The 19,779-nt window shown below is 36.4% G+C and overlaps 1 protein-coding gene across 1 annotated transcript in view; it reads left to right on the plus strand.

The window, feature by feature from the left end:
• The window catches only part of ANKRD27 (ankyrin repeat domain 27), a 1,716,109-nt gene that overhangs the window by 1,528,630 nt on the left and 167,700 nt on the right, over window positions 1-19,779 (plus strand). Inside the window, exon 25 of the mRNA XM_044081882.1 lies at window positions 13,946-14,119. Within this exon, the coding sequence (XP_043937817.1) occupies window positions 13,946-14,119 (174 nt within the window). The remainder of the gene's footprint in view (window positions 1-13,945; window positions 14,120-19,779) is intronic.

Genomic DNA, 19,779 nt, shown 5'->3' on the forward strand with positions numbered 1-19,779 from the left:
TGCCAAAACCGTCTATCATATCCAAGGATATTGTTACCCTTGGCTCCAAGGAGTTCTCTGAGCACTCCAGCGAGTTTTGAGCCAGATGAATCTTGGAGCTGTAGCATCCCTGCTGGATCTGTGGTGTTGGAGTCTACTCCGAAGTTGTCAGAGCCATCTGTGCCCCTTGGATACTTGGCATTGGACAGCTCAGCTTTGACCTCTGCCTCTGATAAACTGCTTTTCAGACACAGGGTGTTGATAGGATGGAAATGTGTCTTCTTGGCTCTGCTAGCTTCTTTCTTCCTGGGACATTCGTCTTTTGAGGTGGTGGAGAACATTTTCTCTGCATCATCATGGACACACTGTTTCTCCTTCCTTGGATCTGCTTTCAGGATCTATTGTGTCTTTGTGCCTTGAGCATCAACATTCAACTTCACAGGGACAGCCAGTCCAAACACTCCAGGTTACCCAACAGGGTATCAGCATCTCAGCTGATACTTTTCTGGAGCATCCCACCGAAGTTCCTTGGAAGAGAAAGTGCAAAAGGAGGCACTTGCACTCCCCCCAGGAATGTGTCACAGAGGATACTGATTTTGACAACAGGGAAGTATTGCGAAGATCACCGCCTGGTGACATCTCATTTGGAGACATCCTTTAGATCATTAAACACAGAATGAAAAAAAATTCTCTGTTTACTTGGTTAAAGTCTTACTCTTAAATAAACATTTTTTTTAGCTTTTAAGAGTTTCCTGTTTTTAATAGTTGTACTGACCTCCTATAGCTGTTGACAGTTGATTGCATTTTTTGGAACCTTTTTGTGTTTGTTTCTACGCGCTCTGTTTGCTCTCGCTATGCTTTGCTCCACTCCCCTACCCCACCCCCACTTTCATCTCCGTTACAGTTACTATCTTTTTGCACCTCCCTTTTACCCCTCCTGTTCTTCATTATTTCCACCAATCACAGTATTTCTTCCTCTCTACTTACCATACCCCTCCTATTCTTTACCTTGTTCAACTACTCCCTTCTCTTCTACCTGTATTTTACATACCAGTTTCTATACTTAATCATTGTCCATTCATCCTAATGCTCTTCAATCACTTACACCTTTCATATGCCTGTCTTTTTTCTCATTTACAACACATCTTTTGTAAATTTTCCAGTTTTAAATCATTACTCTACTTTCTACCTTCTCTCCTCATTCACATTAAAGCACTTCTCACTTAGATTATTTTCACCCAGTACATGTTACTCTCCCTCTTCTCCATACCTGTTCTTCTGCTATTTGCCCATCTCTCCTCCTATCAAACTAAAATAAGATCCATATGCCTTTCACCTACTTGTATTCACTACAGTTCAGACCTAAATAATCATCACTCCTCTATATCACCCTCTCTGTTTTACACCTTGGATTCTCTTCTTCCCTATATAAAATTGTATTTCAACCCACTTTACTCTCTTAAAGCTAAACCTAAATTATACTTCAACCACCTTCTTTACTGTTTTCCACCAATTCATTACTTCTTTCAGTTGACAGTCACCCTAATCCTAGCCCCTTCTCCAGACCCTCTTCCAAAACTCTCTATTCACTACCTTTTTCCTCTCATTCTAATTCACTTACAGAGTCAGTGATTTCCATGCATTGATTATCCATCACTCTCTTGACATAACTCTGAAACTTGGCTCAAACCCCACATCTCAGATAAGGAACTTCTTCTTCCTGGATGTAATATCATCTGTCTTGACCGACTTTCTAAAAGAGGTGGAGGTGTTGCCATACTTTACTCAGACCAACTTAACCTATCCACTCTGCACACTCCACCCCCTGATTTTCATCCTGCAGAAGTTTTAGTAGTTAACTGTAAACTCAGTAAGCATAAAACTCTTACTATTGCTGCTATCTGCATCCCACCAGGCAATAATATCACCATTTTGGAACAAATTCTCCACTGGCTTACTAGCAACATACATAATGAAACTATTTTACTTGGTGATGTGAACATTGACTAGCAAATCTTTATCTCCAACTCTCCTAATTACAGTATTAATCTTTATGGATTTTCCCAACTCATCTTTACCACCACTCATTTTAACAAACCATCCAACTCCAGCTCTATCATTGACTGTATCATAGTATCCAGTCCTGAACTTTACCACCGTCAAAAATCTTTACCCGATTCCATAAGTGACCACTCCCCTACTTGTGTTCAGTGATACTCCCTTCAACAAACTAGGTTCCATAAATACAGATACTGTTGTAATCTCTAATGTCAACTCTGACATTTTTAACAACACACTTTACTCTATAAACTGGTCTTTCTTAAAATACTTACCCCTTGATGATGCTGTGCAGAAATGTAATGTAATTTTTCTTGATATACTCAACTCTCTTGCTCCCATTAGGAAAGTTAGAGTAAAATTGCACTTTGCACCCTGGCTGTCTAAATATAGTTGCTCACGCATGCTTAAGAGGGACAATACTTGAAAATCCTGGCTTAAAACAGCCTCCCATTTCTCACCAAACCTATAAAGAACTTCAAAATCTTACTAAAAAACCATGTCAACAATGATAAGAAAAATTACTATTTAAAACCTCAGAAAAGCCATCATAGCAACCCCAAAAATGTTAGAATTATACAAACAATATTCTCCATCCTGGCAAACCCTCTACTCCTAACCCCTGTCCTAATACCTCTCCACTTGAAACTGCCACCATACGTAGTACCTGTTTCATTGACTCTATTAGTAAACTAACTCAGACATCTAATTCCTCCAACTTCAACCTCCCTCCACTGATTTCAAGGTCTCCTTCTCTTTCAAATCTGTTCCCACTAACTATATAAAAAATGCTCCTTTGCAAGCTAAAGCCATGCTCTCCCTCTGGTGATAATCTACCTCTTCTCTTCTTAAAGATTGCTGCCATCTCTATAGCCTATTCCATCACCATCCTTATTAACCACTCCATCCATGACTCTACCTTTCCTACAATTTGGAAGCAATTTTTAACATGCCTATCCACAAGAGAGGTCACTCTATTGAACTGTTTAACTTCTGGCCAATAGCTATTCTGTCTTCGGTCTCCAAGTTACTTGAAAAATGCATTCTTTCAAGAAAATCTTCACACTTCCACCCAACGTGAATTTTGTCCCAACCACAGTACAACTACTGCTATTTCCTTTACATGTGTGATCATTCAAGCTAGAGATAACAATAAACTAGTTTCTTGTCTCTTTCTAGATCTGTCTAAAGCCTTTGATACTGTCTCTCACCCCAAGCTCCTTTCCAAACTCTGATCTCTCTCTCTCTCTCTCTCTATATATATATATATATATATATATATATATGAAATCTCATCCAGCTCATGGTTCTCTAGTTCTCTCTCCAATAGACAATAGTTGTTAGATGTCTCTCTTCCTGTTCTCCCTTTCTCCCTGTAAAGATGGGTGTTCCTCAAGGCTCTATCCTAGGCCGTTTATTATTCAACATTTTTACAAACCATCTCCACACCTCTTGTTCCAACACTTCTCTCTTACAGTTTGCTGATGACTCCACAATCATCTCCACTTCTGATAATCTGTCTGAGTTATACAGCATAACCCAAAACTCATTTAATTCATTTAAAACTGGCTTACTGATGACCATCTCTTACTTAATTAAAAAAAAAAAAATTCTTCTCCTATTCATCCCAAAATCTTTCTATCACCTTAAACCTACATTTTCTATAACATCTTTTAACAGTACTATCAATGTGGAGTCGCATACCAAACTCCTGGGTGTTATAATTGATGATCAACTCAAATATGACCTACTTGTCCATCATTGCATTAAGATGACTCACCAAAACTTGGCTTATTATGTAGAAAATTAGACATTTCTCACCAGTGACTCTAGACTCTCTATTGTATGCCTATCTTCTTCCTTGTTTGTTTCTTGGCTCTCAGATACTAACTAATCTACAGTCTTCTTCAAAATCTAAACTAGAAATTACTTACAAAGAAGTTGCAAGATATGCTGCTAACCAGCCCTTTAACTCCCACCACTGCCTCTCTCTCAAATCTTAACTGGCCTAGAGTTTCCCCCATTATCTCCTTCCTCAACTGCTTATCATTCACTCCATCCTTAACACTCTTACCACCTGTCCTGGCATTTCTTCCCTCATTTCTTTCTGTTCCCCAACTTGTACCCTTCGTAGTTCTGACCAACAAACCTTGGAAATATACAAGCCCAAAAGAACAATTGGCCAACATCTGTATAACTACCCTATTGCCCAAACTTGGAACAAACTACCCCTTTCCATCAGAATTATATCTAATCCTCATTAATTCAAAAATGCTCTAAAAGAATACTGGCTGAACTTCTGGACATGTGCCTGTATAAATTCCATCTGAAATTAAATATTTCTTTTCTCCTTCCTTTTTGCATTGTTCTTCTCTAAGTACTCTATACTACTCCACTAGTTTGTATCCCTCCTCTTATTTCTTCATCACTGTGCTTGTTTTTGCTTTATTTCTTTACCTCCGAATTTGTTTTTACCAGTTCCTTCTTTTATTTCTAGTTTTGCTACTTCTTTCTGCCCCCTTGTTCTTATCTAACTTTTTGCCTGTCTACTCATCCTATTTTTTCATTTTTAAATGAATTTTTTTCTTTTAATTTGTTGTGTTTATCTACCTATTTATGAATGTTTTCGATGTTTGTAGTGCTTTAAAAAGTATGTTAATATTTCCATTTTCTAATGTATTCTTTATCTGAGATTTTTTCCTCAGGCCTCCACTGAAAAAGGGCTCATGTTCAGTCGGACATTTCTGGTTAACAAATGTTAAACAAGTAATAAGTAAATAAATAAAATAGAGGTAATTGGTTCTCCCACAGTCCTTCTCCGGATGAATCAGTATTCTTTGAGGCGTTTGGATCTGGCCTTTCTACCTCCTGGGTTAACTCTGCCCGGTGGCAAGCTCATTGACTTGATCTCTAGGTGGGCGTGGAAGGAACCTGACTGTTGAACCTATCCCTAAGAGACTGGATCAGGTTCTGGCACCACCTGCAGGAATGGAGTTTTGGAGTAAGGGAGTACTTGTGGATGCTATGGTCATTTGGGCAGCCGCTAAGAAGGAACTTGCAGAACAGAGTTCTGCTATTCATCCCCCTAATAGGAAGTCTAAGGCTTTGGACAAGTTTGGAAAGTGTCTATGATTCAGTGACCTTTGCTGTAAGGCCACTGAACTACCTGGTACATTTCACTTGACTGCAAAGAGATTTGATGAAAAAATTGTCATATTCTCTTTCAGTGACCACTGCTGCTGAGACTCAGGCTTCTGTGGCCTCACTGTTGATGATAGTACAGTCCATTTTAAACTTTTCGATGAGGCTGATATGCAACTAAGGGTACCTCAGGGGCAGCAGGTTCAGGCATTTCTATTAGGAAGCATGCCTGGATGCACTTATGTGACTTTGAGGAGCCCTTCAAGTCCTCTTTCATCAATGCACCCTTTAAAGGAACCTCTTTAATTGGCCCCAAAGTAAAGGATACACTCTCCAGGTGCAAGAAAAATGGAAAGACTCTCTCTCTGCTGCAGAAGTATGTTTTTTTGTCCCCTCTGAGGAGCTTTGAGATTGTTTCCAGAGGCTGTATAATTCCATTTTCCCTTCCACCACCATCTTCATACAAATTTCCTGATGTTCCACCCAATCAGAGGAAAACAGCAACACTAGAAATACAAAAGCTGCTAGAAAGAGTTATCCAAGAGGTCCAACTAGACCAGATACAACCCAGAATTTACTCAAGATTCTTTTTAGTGTCAGAGAAAACAGGGGACTGGAGACCAATTTTGGATCTCAGCAACTTGAACAAGTCAGGTCGACACAAAGTTTCAGATGGTCACAGTTCAGTCCATTCTGCCCTTTTTTGAGCAAGGAGAACTGGATGTGTTCAGTGGACGTTCAGGATGCATACTATCACAGATAAATGAAGAGAAGATCCAGAAGGTATTTATACTTCTGATTGGCAGCCAGTCATTACCACTTTACAGCCCTGCCCTTTGGTCTCACCACAGTCCCCAGAGTGTTCACCAAATGGATGGCAATGGTAGCAGCTCACTTGAGACTGCAAGGATTCTGAGTGTTTCTGTATCTAGACAACTGGCTCATTACCACCTCGATCAGCCATCTTTTGATAAGACCGAGAGATCAGTTACTCCAATCATGCTCCCTTCTGGGAATTACCATAAATTACAACAAATCTCAGAGCTTTCTCAGCTGCTGGAGTTTATAGGAGCAATTTTCAATACAGTATCAGTAACTGCTTCTCTTCCCCTTGCAAGAGCACAGACAATCAGTTTCCAGGTCAAGAAGATAACTCACAGTAAACCATTTTCAGCATGACTGATTCTGCAAGCCCTAGGGTCAGTGTCAGCGTCAGTAGCCACGATTTTAGTTCAGCTAGATTCCACATGAAGATGCTTCAGTAGATGCTAGAGATTCGATGGTAAATTCTTTATGAACATGCCAGTCCATGTAAAAATCACTCAAGCACGCAAGAGGTATTTCTGGTGGTGGATTCGATCAGATCAAGTTCTTGATCCTCACGTTTCTGCAGAAAGCTGCCAGGTTGAAGAGCAGAGTCATCCTCATTGCACCTTACTGGCCTCAACAGATTTGGTTCTCCTTTCTTTGGCCTCATCTAGTCTACCAACCTTGTATTCTGGATCTGATTCCAGACCTCCTGTCTCACCTGATGGGAATGATTCATCTGGATATCTCAAACCTAAAGCTGACAACATGGTTTCTCCACTTCCTTTAATAGCCAGACAACCTATGCTTTCTTTCCCATCCATCATATACTTTTATCTTCACATAAAGCTTCTACGAGGAAGCTTTACAGAAGTAAATGGAAGAGGTGTGTTTTTTGGGCACGTCAGAAATGTATTGACCATTCTTTGGCCCCTGTACAGTGTGTCCTTAAATTTTTAGTAAACTAGCTCTTCAACCACTAGAGTTCAGTTGGCAGTCATCTCTGACTTCCATATAGGAATTGAGAATTCTTCCCTGGCTTCATCTAAGCTTTGTAAGGCCTTCTTGAAAGGCAGCCTTTTGATGAGACAACATTATAAAGACCCTACTACACCATCGGACTTGAATTTAATATTGCAGGCCTTAACTCATCCCCTCTTTGAACCAGCAGCAAAATTTGATCTTAAATTTCTGACCTGGAAAACTAAATTTCTAATGGCTATTACATCTGGTAAAAGAATTTCTTAACTTCAAGCATTGTTCTCCAAACCTCCTTACTTGATTTTTCATAGGGCTAGAGTAACATTAAGAACATCCTTCCTTACTAAGGTGGTGTCAGAATCCAACATCAACCAGTCTATTAATCTGCCTGTCTTCTTTCCAAAATTTGAAAACAAAGGAGATTATATGTTGCACCTGTTAGACATTCATAGACAGTTACATTTCTATTTACATTGGACAAAAGAATGTAGAAAAATCTGATCAACTATTTGTCTCCTTTGTTGTTGCCAAATTAGGTAGATCAGTTATAAAAATAACTTTGGCAAGATGATGTACCGACTGTATATCTTTTGTCTACAATAAATTAGATATTTCATTACCAAAACCTTTAACAGCCTACTCGACTAGATCCATGGCAACTTCATTAGTGATTGTATCCAAACGTTCCACGGATGATTTATGTGCAGCTGCTGCTTGGGCTAATCCTCATACCTTTATTACTCATTATAAACTAGATCTGGTGTTGAGGGAAGAGCACCTTTGGTTCAACCTTGTTCAGGAATATCCTTCTTTAGAGTCCACCTGGGATTTCAGGTAGCTGGAATTCTGTCCTAATTGTTGAGGAATAAATGAAAATTTACATAATCAGATAAAGAAATTATGTATCATCGTAATGTTCCACCTGTGTTGTCCATTTTCATTCATCCTCATCCCCTCTCCCACCAACCCTGTACGTTTTTCACAAATGACTTCTTTGGGAACAGGAGTTTATAAGGACACCTCTGTTCCTTTTATTTATCTCCAGTTAATGGCTTTATTTACCAATTTACGTAACATTTCTTACCTTTTCCTATTCAGCAAACAAGATCTGAGGGATGTTAGGGGTTGGTGCATTATGGGTGAGAAAGGAGCTCATGAGCTTTTTGGTTACCACGAGCTACAGTAATGGCCAAGTTGGATTCAAAGGTCGGATCAGACCCCAACTGTTGAGGAAGAATGAAAATGGGCAACAAAGATGAAATGTTATTGTGAGTACTTAACTTCTTTTTTGTTTCAAAAGTCGTATTGGAGTTGCATTTAAAACAGTCCATCCATGTTACATTCATTGATTTTGCCGTTGGATGGCTAATCTCCAGATGAACAATGCGACTAAGAAGTGCACTTCCACCAGATATGTCTCTGCTTTAGTATTTGGACTGCTTTGCTGCAGCCACTAAAGCATTGTTTTACATCTTTACAAAGTATTATTTGTTGAAGTATGATTTCAGAGGAGATAGAGAGCAGTCTCCTTTGGGATCTCTTGCTTTGGGTATCAGCTTTTGAGCCCCTTGCCTTTACGTCTTCCTACGGATTTTTTGAATGACAGGTTGTTATCTCTGCTTTTAATTTTTTCCATAATTTGTTCACTGATAAAGGCTTCTGTTCATAGTTAGCTAGCCAAAAAGGTACCCTGGCTTTCGCCACCCAAGAAAATTATTTTCATGTGCCCCTGTCGAGCAGAGCCACAGAGGTGATCCCTGGGGTGAATTTCCTATTTCCCATCCAATCATCAAGATTTTTCTTGGAGTGCTAATGAGGAGCTTTGTTTGATATCGATAGGTAGTTTGTTCCAGAGTATGGGAAGTTTCTGGGACAGGAATCTATCCCTCCAGAATGTTCTGTTTATTGTAGTGACAATGTTTAGGTCCCTAGAACGTGTAACTCGGAGGGATTGGGATTTCTTTAAGTGGAGCATGTCCAACAGCTGTGGGTTTGACATAGCTTTGTATGTTAGGCAGAGATCGCCTCTGAGTAGGCGATATGCGACGGAGTAAAGCTGGAGGTTTTTGAGACGGTCTGCGTAGCGCATCTGTTTGAGGCCAATAATCCTCTTTGTGAGGTATTTCTGCGGCTTTTCCAGTTGTTGTAGATGTCTTGTGAGGTACATACCAAAAGGGGCGATGTACTCTATAATGGGTCTAATGAGTGACGAGTAGAGGGGAACAATGACCTCTTTTTTCCTGGATGAGAAACCTTTTGTGTTGAGGTGTACCATGTAGAAGGATTCCCTGACTACTGTGGTGATGTGATTATCAAAGGAGAGACTACTGTAAACCTGTGCCCCAAGGTCTCTTATCACACTTTCGGTGTTAGGTAGACTACCACCTATGTGGTAGCTCATGGCTGTATGTGGTGATCTTGTCCATCCTCTTTAACCATCAAGATTTGGCTCCAGGAAAAAAAATTATCTTGTCTTGGAGACTTTATCCAGTCCTTCATCCCTTCCCCCAGTTCCACAATGCCCTGTCCTCCATGACTGACACCAGCTCTCCACAGCAACTCTCCAGATTACAGCAGAGAAATGCTTCCAGAACTCCTTTGGGTGTTAAACAGTCACTGTTTTGCAATTGAAACTTGCCTTTTGTCTTTCCTTTTCTTTCTTTCTGTAATTCCAGTCTACTGACTATATTTCAAGTAGAGTTCTACAAATTCAGATCAAGACCCTTCCATATTCTCACTGAAATTTGATCTTTATGGATTTAACTGCCCCTCCACTTGAGAAGCAGTTTTTTCCATTCTTGTTTTTCAGTGCTCCAGAGTATTGCTTTATTGCTGTTTTTAGTTGTTGATTTTGACTATTTATCGATTCTAGCCAGTAAAAGTCCTTGCCATTAGTGTATTTCAAGTTTCTTGTTGACAGACGTATTTGTTACTAGAGTAGAATCACTTTTTGTGATACTGCTTTGCTGCTGGTATATACTTTTCGATATGGATTCCCATTCTGGCTTCAAAAAATGTAAACACTTGTGCCTAAAATCCTACCTAGCTGATCTGCACATTGTGTGTAACTTATTAGGATGCCCAGTATCTCAAACGTTATGATTTATGTAGGACTTTTAATAAAAGGACCATGGAAACAAATCTGTTTTGAAAGAGCCATTACCTATCAGGGGAAGAAGGGGAATCATTTTCTTTGCTTAGCGTTTCAAAAGCCCAAGGATGAAGAGAAGTGCAACAAAAGCAAGGAAGATTCTTGTAATATGGTCTGTTCTTCTGAGGAAGCATCCTTCTTAGGCATTGCAGACAAGAAGGTTGCAGTCTGTTATTGTTGTTATCTCCCCAACAGTCTAGGCATGAAGAAGGTGAGTCCTCTTCTGGCAGCAGTGGACTTCCAGGATTTCATTTTCTTCTGCTGCTGCTGCTGGTAAAGTTTCTTTAGAAAAGGCAATATGCCTTACTTATTGGAATTGGACCTAGGCAAACTAATTTTCCCTAGACTTCCTCTGGCTAAGTTTGTGTCTGCAAGCTAATTTTTTCTCCCCCTGAGAGCCACCCTGTCATGGTGGATTTTGTTTGCAGTAGAATAGCAGCATTGAATCATGGCCAGATTAACATGGATTTGTGTCCTCCATATCATTTGTTTGAAGAGAGAACAACTTTTTGCATTTCCCAGATCCTCTTCCTTGCCATTTTCGCAAGTCTGTGCTGTGAGTTTTGGTAAGGTTGGAGAATCCTCATAAGGTTCATGCACTGATGTCAGTCATAGTCTAAGTGATAATGACTGGTGATATTGTAGCACTGCAAAGATTCCCTTTGGTGCCAGTTGTCATTGACAACAGTACTGTCAGTTCTAGTTGCTCCGAGTCATTTTTCACCACTGGACAACAGAATCAAGGACTTGAAGTTGGCATTGCTGCCACCTTCCTTGGGACACCTCGCTGTCTCTGGTCTTTGAGTTCATGGCATTGAGGAAACTGATGTCTCCCAAACTGGCCTTAATGAGCCTCTCAGCATCAGTGGTGCCTGTTTGTCAGGGACATTGCTTGTTTTGCAGACCAAAGTACTATAATTTTTCATGAGGCAGATGATAACTCTGGTGACCAGCCTTGTACTCCCATTGCACTCCCAGATACAAGTGTTTTTGGGCCCTGTCAGTGCAAGGGCCTTAAACCTAAGACTTATCTGAATCAGAAAAACTGAATTTGAAAGAGTTCAAATGGCAGAGAGCAGGATCTTTCCTCATTCCCCAGGGTGTTTACCTAGCAAACAGGGAGGAATTAATTATTACTCCTTGTACTGCAGCTGTGCAGGATAGGTTTGGGAATGGATCATAGACTCCAATTGCTTCTTCATTGTAGCACACATTCTATTTTTTTTAAGTAACACACATTCCTTTGGGAGGTTAGTTGTTGACCAGGTATCCTCCTTACTCTCTTTGGATTGTCCAATTCATTGCTTCTGCCATGAAACAAACCACTGAGAAGACATGCAAGGACAAAGTGGCTTTGTGTTTTGATTTGGGTTTGTTCTAAGGGAACAGCTTTCAGCTCTAGTTTTTGATGTGCTACACTATTTGTTCCATATCTTTGATTTGAGTCTAACTTATAGTTCATTATGTTTCATTTATTTGCATTATCTAATTTTTTTTTTGTTGGGGGGGGGGGGGAGTACAAAAGAACTTTTTAGCTATGCTCAAGGTATGTAAGACCATTCTTAAGGGAACCTCTCAGTGCAGTTGCTTTTAGGGACTCTGTCACATTGGGAACTGTACTTTAAATTGGGAAATTTAACTCAGTTTTCTGTTGAGCCAGTTATAAATCAGATTCTAAGTTTTTCTCTTAGAAAGCTTCCTTCTTAGCAACAGTTCAGAAAGATGGATTGCCGAGATCCGTGATTTGTGTGCATAGAGCCCGTTTACTTTGCTCACCACAAATATATAGTGTTTTAAGAAGTACTACAGAAATACTAACAAGGTCTCTAGCAGCTTTGTTCCTAGACTCTAAGATACAAAAACAAATGCCAAAGCAAAAACAATCCATATTACAACCCAAATCACATATGTCATACTGATGAAGATTTTGTAGGACAATGAAACCAGTTTAATCTTTCTTTGGGCCATTATGCATATTTAGTAGAGATGGCTTTTGCACTTATGTCATTTGGACTGTTACTTCCTTGTGACCTAAACCTACATTATCCACCAAACCACTTTAAATAAATGTATCCATTTGCCTGTATTTTTCTTCTAGAAATACTCAGAGAAGAGCATGTTGCACTGCTTGGATGTTTACAGGCAGCTGCATTTTATTTAATTAGAACACACATCAACCAGAAGGCCTCCCGGTTATTTGCTTCTTATACTACAAAGAAACTGGGAACTCTGGTATTCAAGGTAACCTTTTCTTCATGGCTGTCGGTGTATATAAAGATTTACTATGAAAAATTCATCCAGCTTCTGTCAGCCAAACCTACTGCTCACTCAGCTAGGTCAGTGGCATCTTCTAAAACCTGCTTTAAAATGTTTCACTGTATGAAATTTATATGACTACAACACAGGCTTCTCTGAGTAAGTTTGCAAACAGTATAAGATGTATATGATCTTCCTTTTGCGCTACTGTCATATATGGGATCCTTTCTTAATTCCACCCAAGAGGATGAGATAGGGACTCTTGCCTGATTGTTAGAGGATGGACAAGATACGATAGTTATGTACTTACCATAGGAACAGAGCTAGGTAATATTTGTCCATCTTCCTTAACGTAAATGCACTTCTTCCCACTGCCTGTGTGGATGAAGGTTTGGAGGGGATTTATGTATTTGCTGTTTTGTGAACAAGGATATTTGTGCAGTATTTTCTTGCTTGTATATGACTTTTCTGAGCTGTAATTGTGGTTGGAGTTGAGAGGTCTGAATAACATCTTGGTGCTGAACTGACTTGAGCCTGTGGCTAAGTCCTGATTGAAAAGAATGAACAAAGGTCATCTTGAATTATCATTATGGTTAAGTACATAACTTATTAACATACCCATTGATGAGTGTTGAAGTCTTCTTTTAATGCTTATTATCTACCCTTTTGCCATATCCATTGTTTAGATGGTCTTTCCTCCTTTTGCCATCTCCAGTGCTTAGTTTATTTCTTCTGACTGTAGAGGGATTTCTTTTCTTTTAAATGAGGCAGGTATATACTTTACTTCATTTTTGTGTGTTATCTCTGTGTTCTGTTTCTTTTTGTACAAGATTTGTTTACTTGGTGAATGGGTGATAAAGGGGGCAGGGTACATACCCTGGCATGACCTAAAGGTTTAGACTGACATGCAGCATTGGGGGTGTGACTACAGAGCACGAGTGCAAAGAAAAAAACTTTACTATCCGGAGGATAGTGGAAGAGGGCACTCAGATAGTTGTCTACTGCAGAAAGCTTAATTCCTGATCAAGGAAGGAGGATATAATTCTATTTGAGTGATCCTTTCAAGTACGTAGGCAGGCCTTTGTAGCTTTGTGTCTATATCTTTAGTAGTCCTATCCAAGGTGGTGTTTATTCAGTAGCACAGCAGATGACATAATAATAGTCCTATTAAGAATATCTTGTCAGTTACATGATATGGTTCTTAATATGGATGAGAGAAGAATTAAATTTGGAGCAAGACCAGATTGTGAAACCCATGGCTGCCTTAACATTGGGACTGGGTAGTGGATGGCGGTAGTAATAAAAAGAGGCCCTGGTAATTGCCACAGTGAGTTTACCTTCAAACGAGCAGTTGGACTTATTACAAAGTGTTTTTATTTTATTTATTTTTTTGTTTGGGGAGTTGCTTGTCATTCAGCACCTGTTGCAGAATTTGCTAGCATCTACTGATGTGTAAAGGTTAAGTAAACATTGTGTGTTTTCTGTTTGTTCAGGAATTGACTGTTGACTCATAGTTTTCATTTATTCATTTATTGATTATCATGAAGGCTAGTTTTTATTTTTGCTTTCTAGAGTGGAGCGTTTGTTAACATTGCCAACAATCAGGGAAATACAGCTTTGCATGAAGCGGTTAAAGGATGTCATCTTCATCTTGTAGAGCTTCTACTGTTTTATGGTGCATCAGTTCACATCAGAAACAAACGTCAGTATACACCATTAGACTGTGCAGAGGAGATGTGTGGAAAGGTAAAAAAAATTTCATTTGAATGGCAACCATTATGTTTTGCAGATGGATTTTCATAATTCATGCATAAAGTGAAAGTATAACTGTAGGTGAGAGACTCACCTAATATGCTGACAAGAGGTATGGTTAAATGGTCCCACAGAGTACTTTTTGTTTAGTCCACATAAGAAAATGATCAAATGGCCAAATATAGGTGTATGTAACTTTATAAGAAACTGCTTGTAGAATATTTGATTTTTTCTCAAAATTTTTTATTTTTCAAATACAGTTGAATAAATTCTATAGTATTTGTATATAACATCTTAAATAACTGTACACTATTTACATCGGCCTGACACTGTAACATAGTTCAATATGTACAATTACTTTATAGATATAACAGTCCAGTTATCAGAGTGTATCTGTTCAGTTACTGTAAAGTGTCAATTAATGATGAGACTTTTTTCCATGGATTTTTAATAAATGGCTTAGGATAAATCTTTAATTCTTTAATTTTAATTTCCAACAATGCTGTGGTCTTCTGTAGGCTGTAGAAGTCTTCCAAAGTCGGTGTTGTGTTTGTATTCCATCTTCTTGTTATACACTTCCTTGAGATTGCAAGTATTGTCCAAACTAGATACATATTTGACTAATTCAGGTGAGGACCTTCGTACACATTTAATAATGCTAGAGGTTTAGATAAGTTAAATGATTCATTAAATAAAGCTTGTAAAACGTTTTTCATACCATTCCAAAATGGCTTAATTTTAGCATAGTCGAAAAAATGTGATTCCAGTCTGCATTGTGCATTTGCTCACACCTCCAACATATTCCCTTTGTGGAAGAATTCATTTTAGTAATTCTATCTGGAGTTGAGAATGCTCTGTGCAAGCATTTCCAATTAAAAACTTTCCAGTATTGTGTAAAGGATGTATGTTTTATTGATAATAAAATATTTGATTTGATTTCTTCAGTTAGCTGTAACGAGTGTCATTTTGTTATATAATTCCAGCATGAGGATTTGTATGTTTTATAATTTATCAATATCTTGTAATATTTCGAAATACTATTTTCCCATGTCATAATCATTATATATGATTTCATATAGGTATTTCGTAAGTTTAGGTATTTCTTTAAATGAAGAATTACTAATTATTCTGCATAAATCTTGTGAATACGTCAGAATGCTTTGCATAGCTAGCCAATCTTGTTGTGGAATTTTGTATGTTGTTTCTATTGTTTGCATATCCAGAACTTTTAGTTCTTTGATGCATTGAAACCAACAAACAAATCCTTTCTGTTCCCAGGAATTAAGTATGTCTCTGTATATTTTATGTGGACAGCTCTTTGTAACTATGAATGGTGTTAAAAAAATCAAACCAGATTTTTAAATCTATATTTGCATTAATAATTTTCCTAAATGAGTCAATGTAATAATTAATCATATGAGTTTTAGTGGGCTTAGTTATGTTATATTGCATACTAATACATAATATGTGCCATGGCAAATTGTTTTTATCTGTTGTTTGAAATTTGTTTGTAAATCAAATTCATTTATTGATATTACAGTTAGTAATTCTTTCCAATTTGCAGAATAATTTGGACTTATCCAGTCTGAGATTGTTTTAGATATTGATGTTTTTATATATGTTTCTATATCAGGAAAGTTTAATCCTCCCTGTTTCCATGGTGTAGTATGTATTAAAGCTATTATGTTTCTTTTGGGAAACCACAAAAAATTTATTAGGCACGAGTTTATTTCTTTGAGTATATTCCTTTCTGGTAACAGTTGTATTGCCAAAGCTGTATATGGAATCTTGTGTAGTAAAACCATTTTATTAACTGTAGTCTATCTTCAAATGTTAATATTATTTTGTTCTACATTTCCACAGAGATTTTAATTGTATTGATAATATTATTGTATGTTTTGAGACCAATTCATTATTATCCTTGCATAACTCAATTCCTAGATATGTTAAGGTAGATTCTTGTTTCCCTGTAATGTGATTCCCCTTCATCTACAGTTCTTTTTTTTTAATTTAAAAATAAAAATTTTGATTTTGATTTATTGAAATGGAGTCCTGAAGTCCTATAAAATGTGTCAATTAAAATATCTAATTCTTCTAATGTTTCTTTTGTATTGGATAATGTTGTCATCAGCAAAGAGCATTACTTTAGAATTGTATTGTTTGTAAACATCTACTCCTTTGATTTTGTATTGTTACATATTGAATCTGCCAATATTTCAATAGCCAAAGCAATAGAATAAGTAACATGGGCCATCTTTGTTTAGTACCCTTTGTTATATGTATAGATTCAGAGGTGAAACGACCTAACTTAACATACGCTAAATTATTTGTATATATATTATTTAGTAGATGAACAAAGGAAGGAGGAAATTCAAATAACACCAGAATTTTAAATAAATAGTCCCAATTTAGGGAATCAGACTTTCTCTATATCTAAGCCAATTATGAGTTGCTTTATTTTCTTTATTAATATAATCTATAAGAGAAATTATCCTTTTAATATTGTCGTGTATGTCTATGATATATGAATCCAGTTTGATCATTATTTATTGTTTTGGATAGTTGTATTTTCATTCTGTTCGTTAATATTGTCATAAATATCTTAGTCATTATTTCATAATGATGTAGGTCTATATGAGGTACAGAGGTTTGGGGATTTGTTTTCCTTTAGAATTGGTGTGATTAAGGAATATCTCCAAGAGGGTGGTATTAAAGTTTGTGACTGAATTTCTAATAGAGTTTTATGGAAGAGGGATAGTATTTTTGAAGGAAAAAGTTTATAAATTTCCATAATTATGCCATCTATACCTGGAGTTTTATTATTTTTACCCTCTTTTATTGTATCTGTAATTTCTTTGTAGGGTATGGGTGCTTGCAGATCTAGTTTTAATTTTTCTGGTATTTTTTTATATTAGAACATTTTTTCATCTAGATTTAATTGATCAATATGTATATTTTCTTTCTGAAAATGTTCCATATAGTGATTTCTATAGGCATCAAGAATGTCACCCATATCTGAGACATTTTTCCCTTTCATTTCATGGAAGATACTTTTAATGTTATTAGCTTTTGGTTGTATTTTGATTCTTGTGGATAAATTATGTAGATATTTGGGAGAAATGGCCAAGGTATTAATTTTTAGTTTTTCTAAAGCTAAACTAGTTTTATGTTAGAATTTCATGTATTTATTGTTTAATACTTTGACTTTCTTTTTCATCTCCAAATGATTTTGATTTTTTTCAGCTTTTACTGACAAGTTTGGATTGTAGATCTAATAATTCAGAATCCCATTTTCTGTTTTTTTATGCTAAGTTAGGGTTTTACCATACATGTAAGCTTTTGATGAGTCCCATATCATTATTTTATTTATCTCTGTGGTGTAATTAATATCTAATAAGTACTGCAATTCAGATAATAACCAGGGTTTGAACTTTTTAATTTTAGTTATATATGTTGGAATTCTGGAGTTAAAGATTAATGGTTTGTATCCTTTTTGAAATTTTAGTATCAGTAAATTGTGGTCTGAAAAGGGGCAGGGGGTGATTGAAAAATTAATGATTTTAGAATGTAAGTCATGGGCAGCAAATATTTTATCTATTCTAGTTTGGGTACCAAATCTGCAATCTTGATGGGAAAACAACAAAGATTTATCTTCTTTAAATCTGAAGGTATCTACAAGATGAAATGATTCTACACACTTGTTTAAAGCTTTTGATACAGAAGATGTACGCAGCGGTCTTTTATTTGTAGTTTCAGAAATATCAAATATACAGTTAAAATCTCCTTCTAATGTTGTCGCCTTTATAATTATTGGAAATGAAATCCAAGTGTCTTTTAACAGTTCTTGATCCAATGGCTGGGAACCAGTATAGATTGGCTATTGTCCATATTCTTTTGTTATATTTAACTATTACTTATGCCATAAGACCTTCTTTTTCTTCATACTTGTAAATCATTTCTGGGTTAATGACAATTGTTTTCCATAAAATTGTTACCCCTTTTGTATTTGTCCTACAAGTGGATTGCACCAATATCATATATTCCTTAGTATTCCATTTGTAATTGTCATTTGTTTTGAAATTAGTTTCTTGAAGGAAAACAATTTGTGCTTTGTTCAGTTTAAAATGTTTCAGTAGATTTGATCTCTTGCTAGGGATTGTTTAAGCCATTGGTATTTAAAGATAAATCCATCTTAGGTTATTTAGACTATGTATTTTTTGTTTTATTGTGATTATTAAACATTTTCCTCTGATAACTATAAAGTATATGTTTGAGCCTTTAAAGGAAATTATCAGTTTTATACTTTGAGTGTTTACCAATAAAGTAATGTTTTGGTCAGGCATACTAAAAATGTTTTTGTGAAATAAATTTAAATTAATAAATGTTAACACAACTAAGATCCGCACTAGCCATGGAATGAAAATCATTCCTAATCTGATGGATAAACCTAAGTCCATCAGATTATCACTCATATCTTGACAATCCAGAACATCTGAGCTCTATAAATTGAATTATCATATGGCGAATATTTGTAATAGTAATAAGCAATATTTATATTAATTTGAACAGATGTAGTACTATTGTAGATTAAACAGAATTCTAATGCAATATAAATGTCTTATTGTATAAGCAATTAATATTTACATGAATGATGACAAGCAATTCAGTCATAGTAAAGTAGGCTGTATCATATATAAAACCTCAGTAAAAGATTATAGCACACAGTTATTTAACATATTAACCTTTCTTGATTAAGTCTTTCAAAACTTATTACTTAATATAAATAGATGGTAATAATATTTATACCTAATGTTTATAATACAATGCATTTTACTGAATATGTCAGAAGTTGTATTTCATTGTTTACCAGCATTTAAGTAATCACTTTGTTGCTAACTTACTTAAAGCATCAAGTTTGTTTAATGTAAACATTGATTTAAGTTAGTGCATTTTAATTATCAGTGCATCCCTCTTCCCCCCATTTCCTACACATAAAGATTTTCATATCTGTCATTTATTAGAAAAATGAGTGAAGTTATAGGTTAAAAACAACAAATTCACTTATTGTGATTAATGATTACAAGTTCCCTTTCCATATTTATAAATTGCCATTTTATGGCATATACTGAAAGTTTTTTTTAGATTTAAATGGCAACATTATATTCTGTGTAGTCAACAAAGGTTAAACTGAGTGATTATTGTCAATTTAATACTATTTGTTCAGAATGTGATTGTTACATTCTGTGACCTTCCTAGTTCAGGCTTCTATTGTTTCCCTTGAACAACTTTGTCAGTTTGATGTCATGTCTAAAGCAGTTACCCTGGTAACAGTTTAAGTATTATGTATGGTCAAGATGCATTACAAAACCACAATTCAAGTTAAAGCAATTACATGACTTGTTATGCACATTTACTTATATGAGAAAATCATCATGCTTCCCCTTGATGTTCAGTGTAGTGTATGTCATTTATGACAAGTTAAGACAGTAGTGTTGTTATACACAAGCCCGTGTTATTAAATCCTGTCTTTAATATCTAAATTCAGCAGACTGCTCCATCCCATATGACTACACATCCCATGTCCAGATTTTCCAAAATCATACACCACATAACTACTGTGTGTGTCTTTTTTTTTCCGTTTTATCAAGTATCAA

The sequence above is a fragment of the Protopterus annectens genome, chromosome 8.part1 (genome assembly GCF_019279795.1).
Source record: "Protopterus annectens isolate FY-2018-M chromosome 8.part1, PAN1.0, whole genome shotgun sequence".
Taxonomy (NCBI): domain Eukaryota; kingdom Metazoa; phylum Chordata; order Ceratodontiformes; family Protopteridae; genus Protopterus; species Protopterus annectens.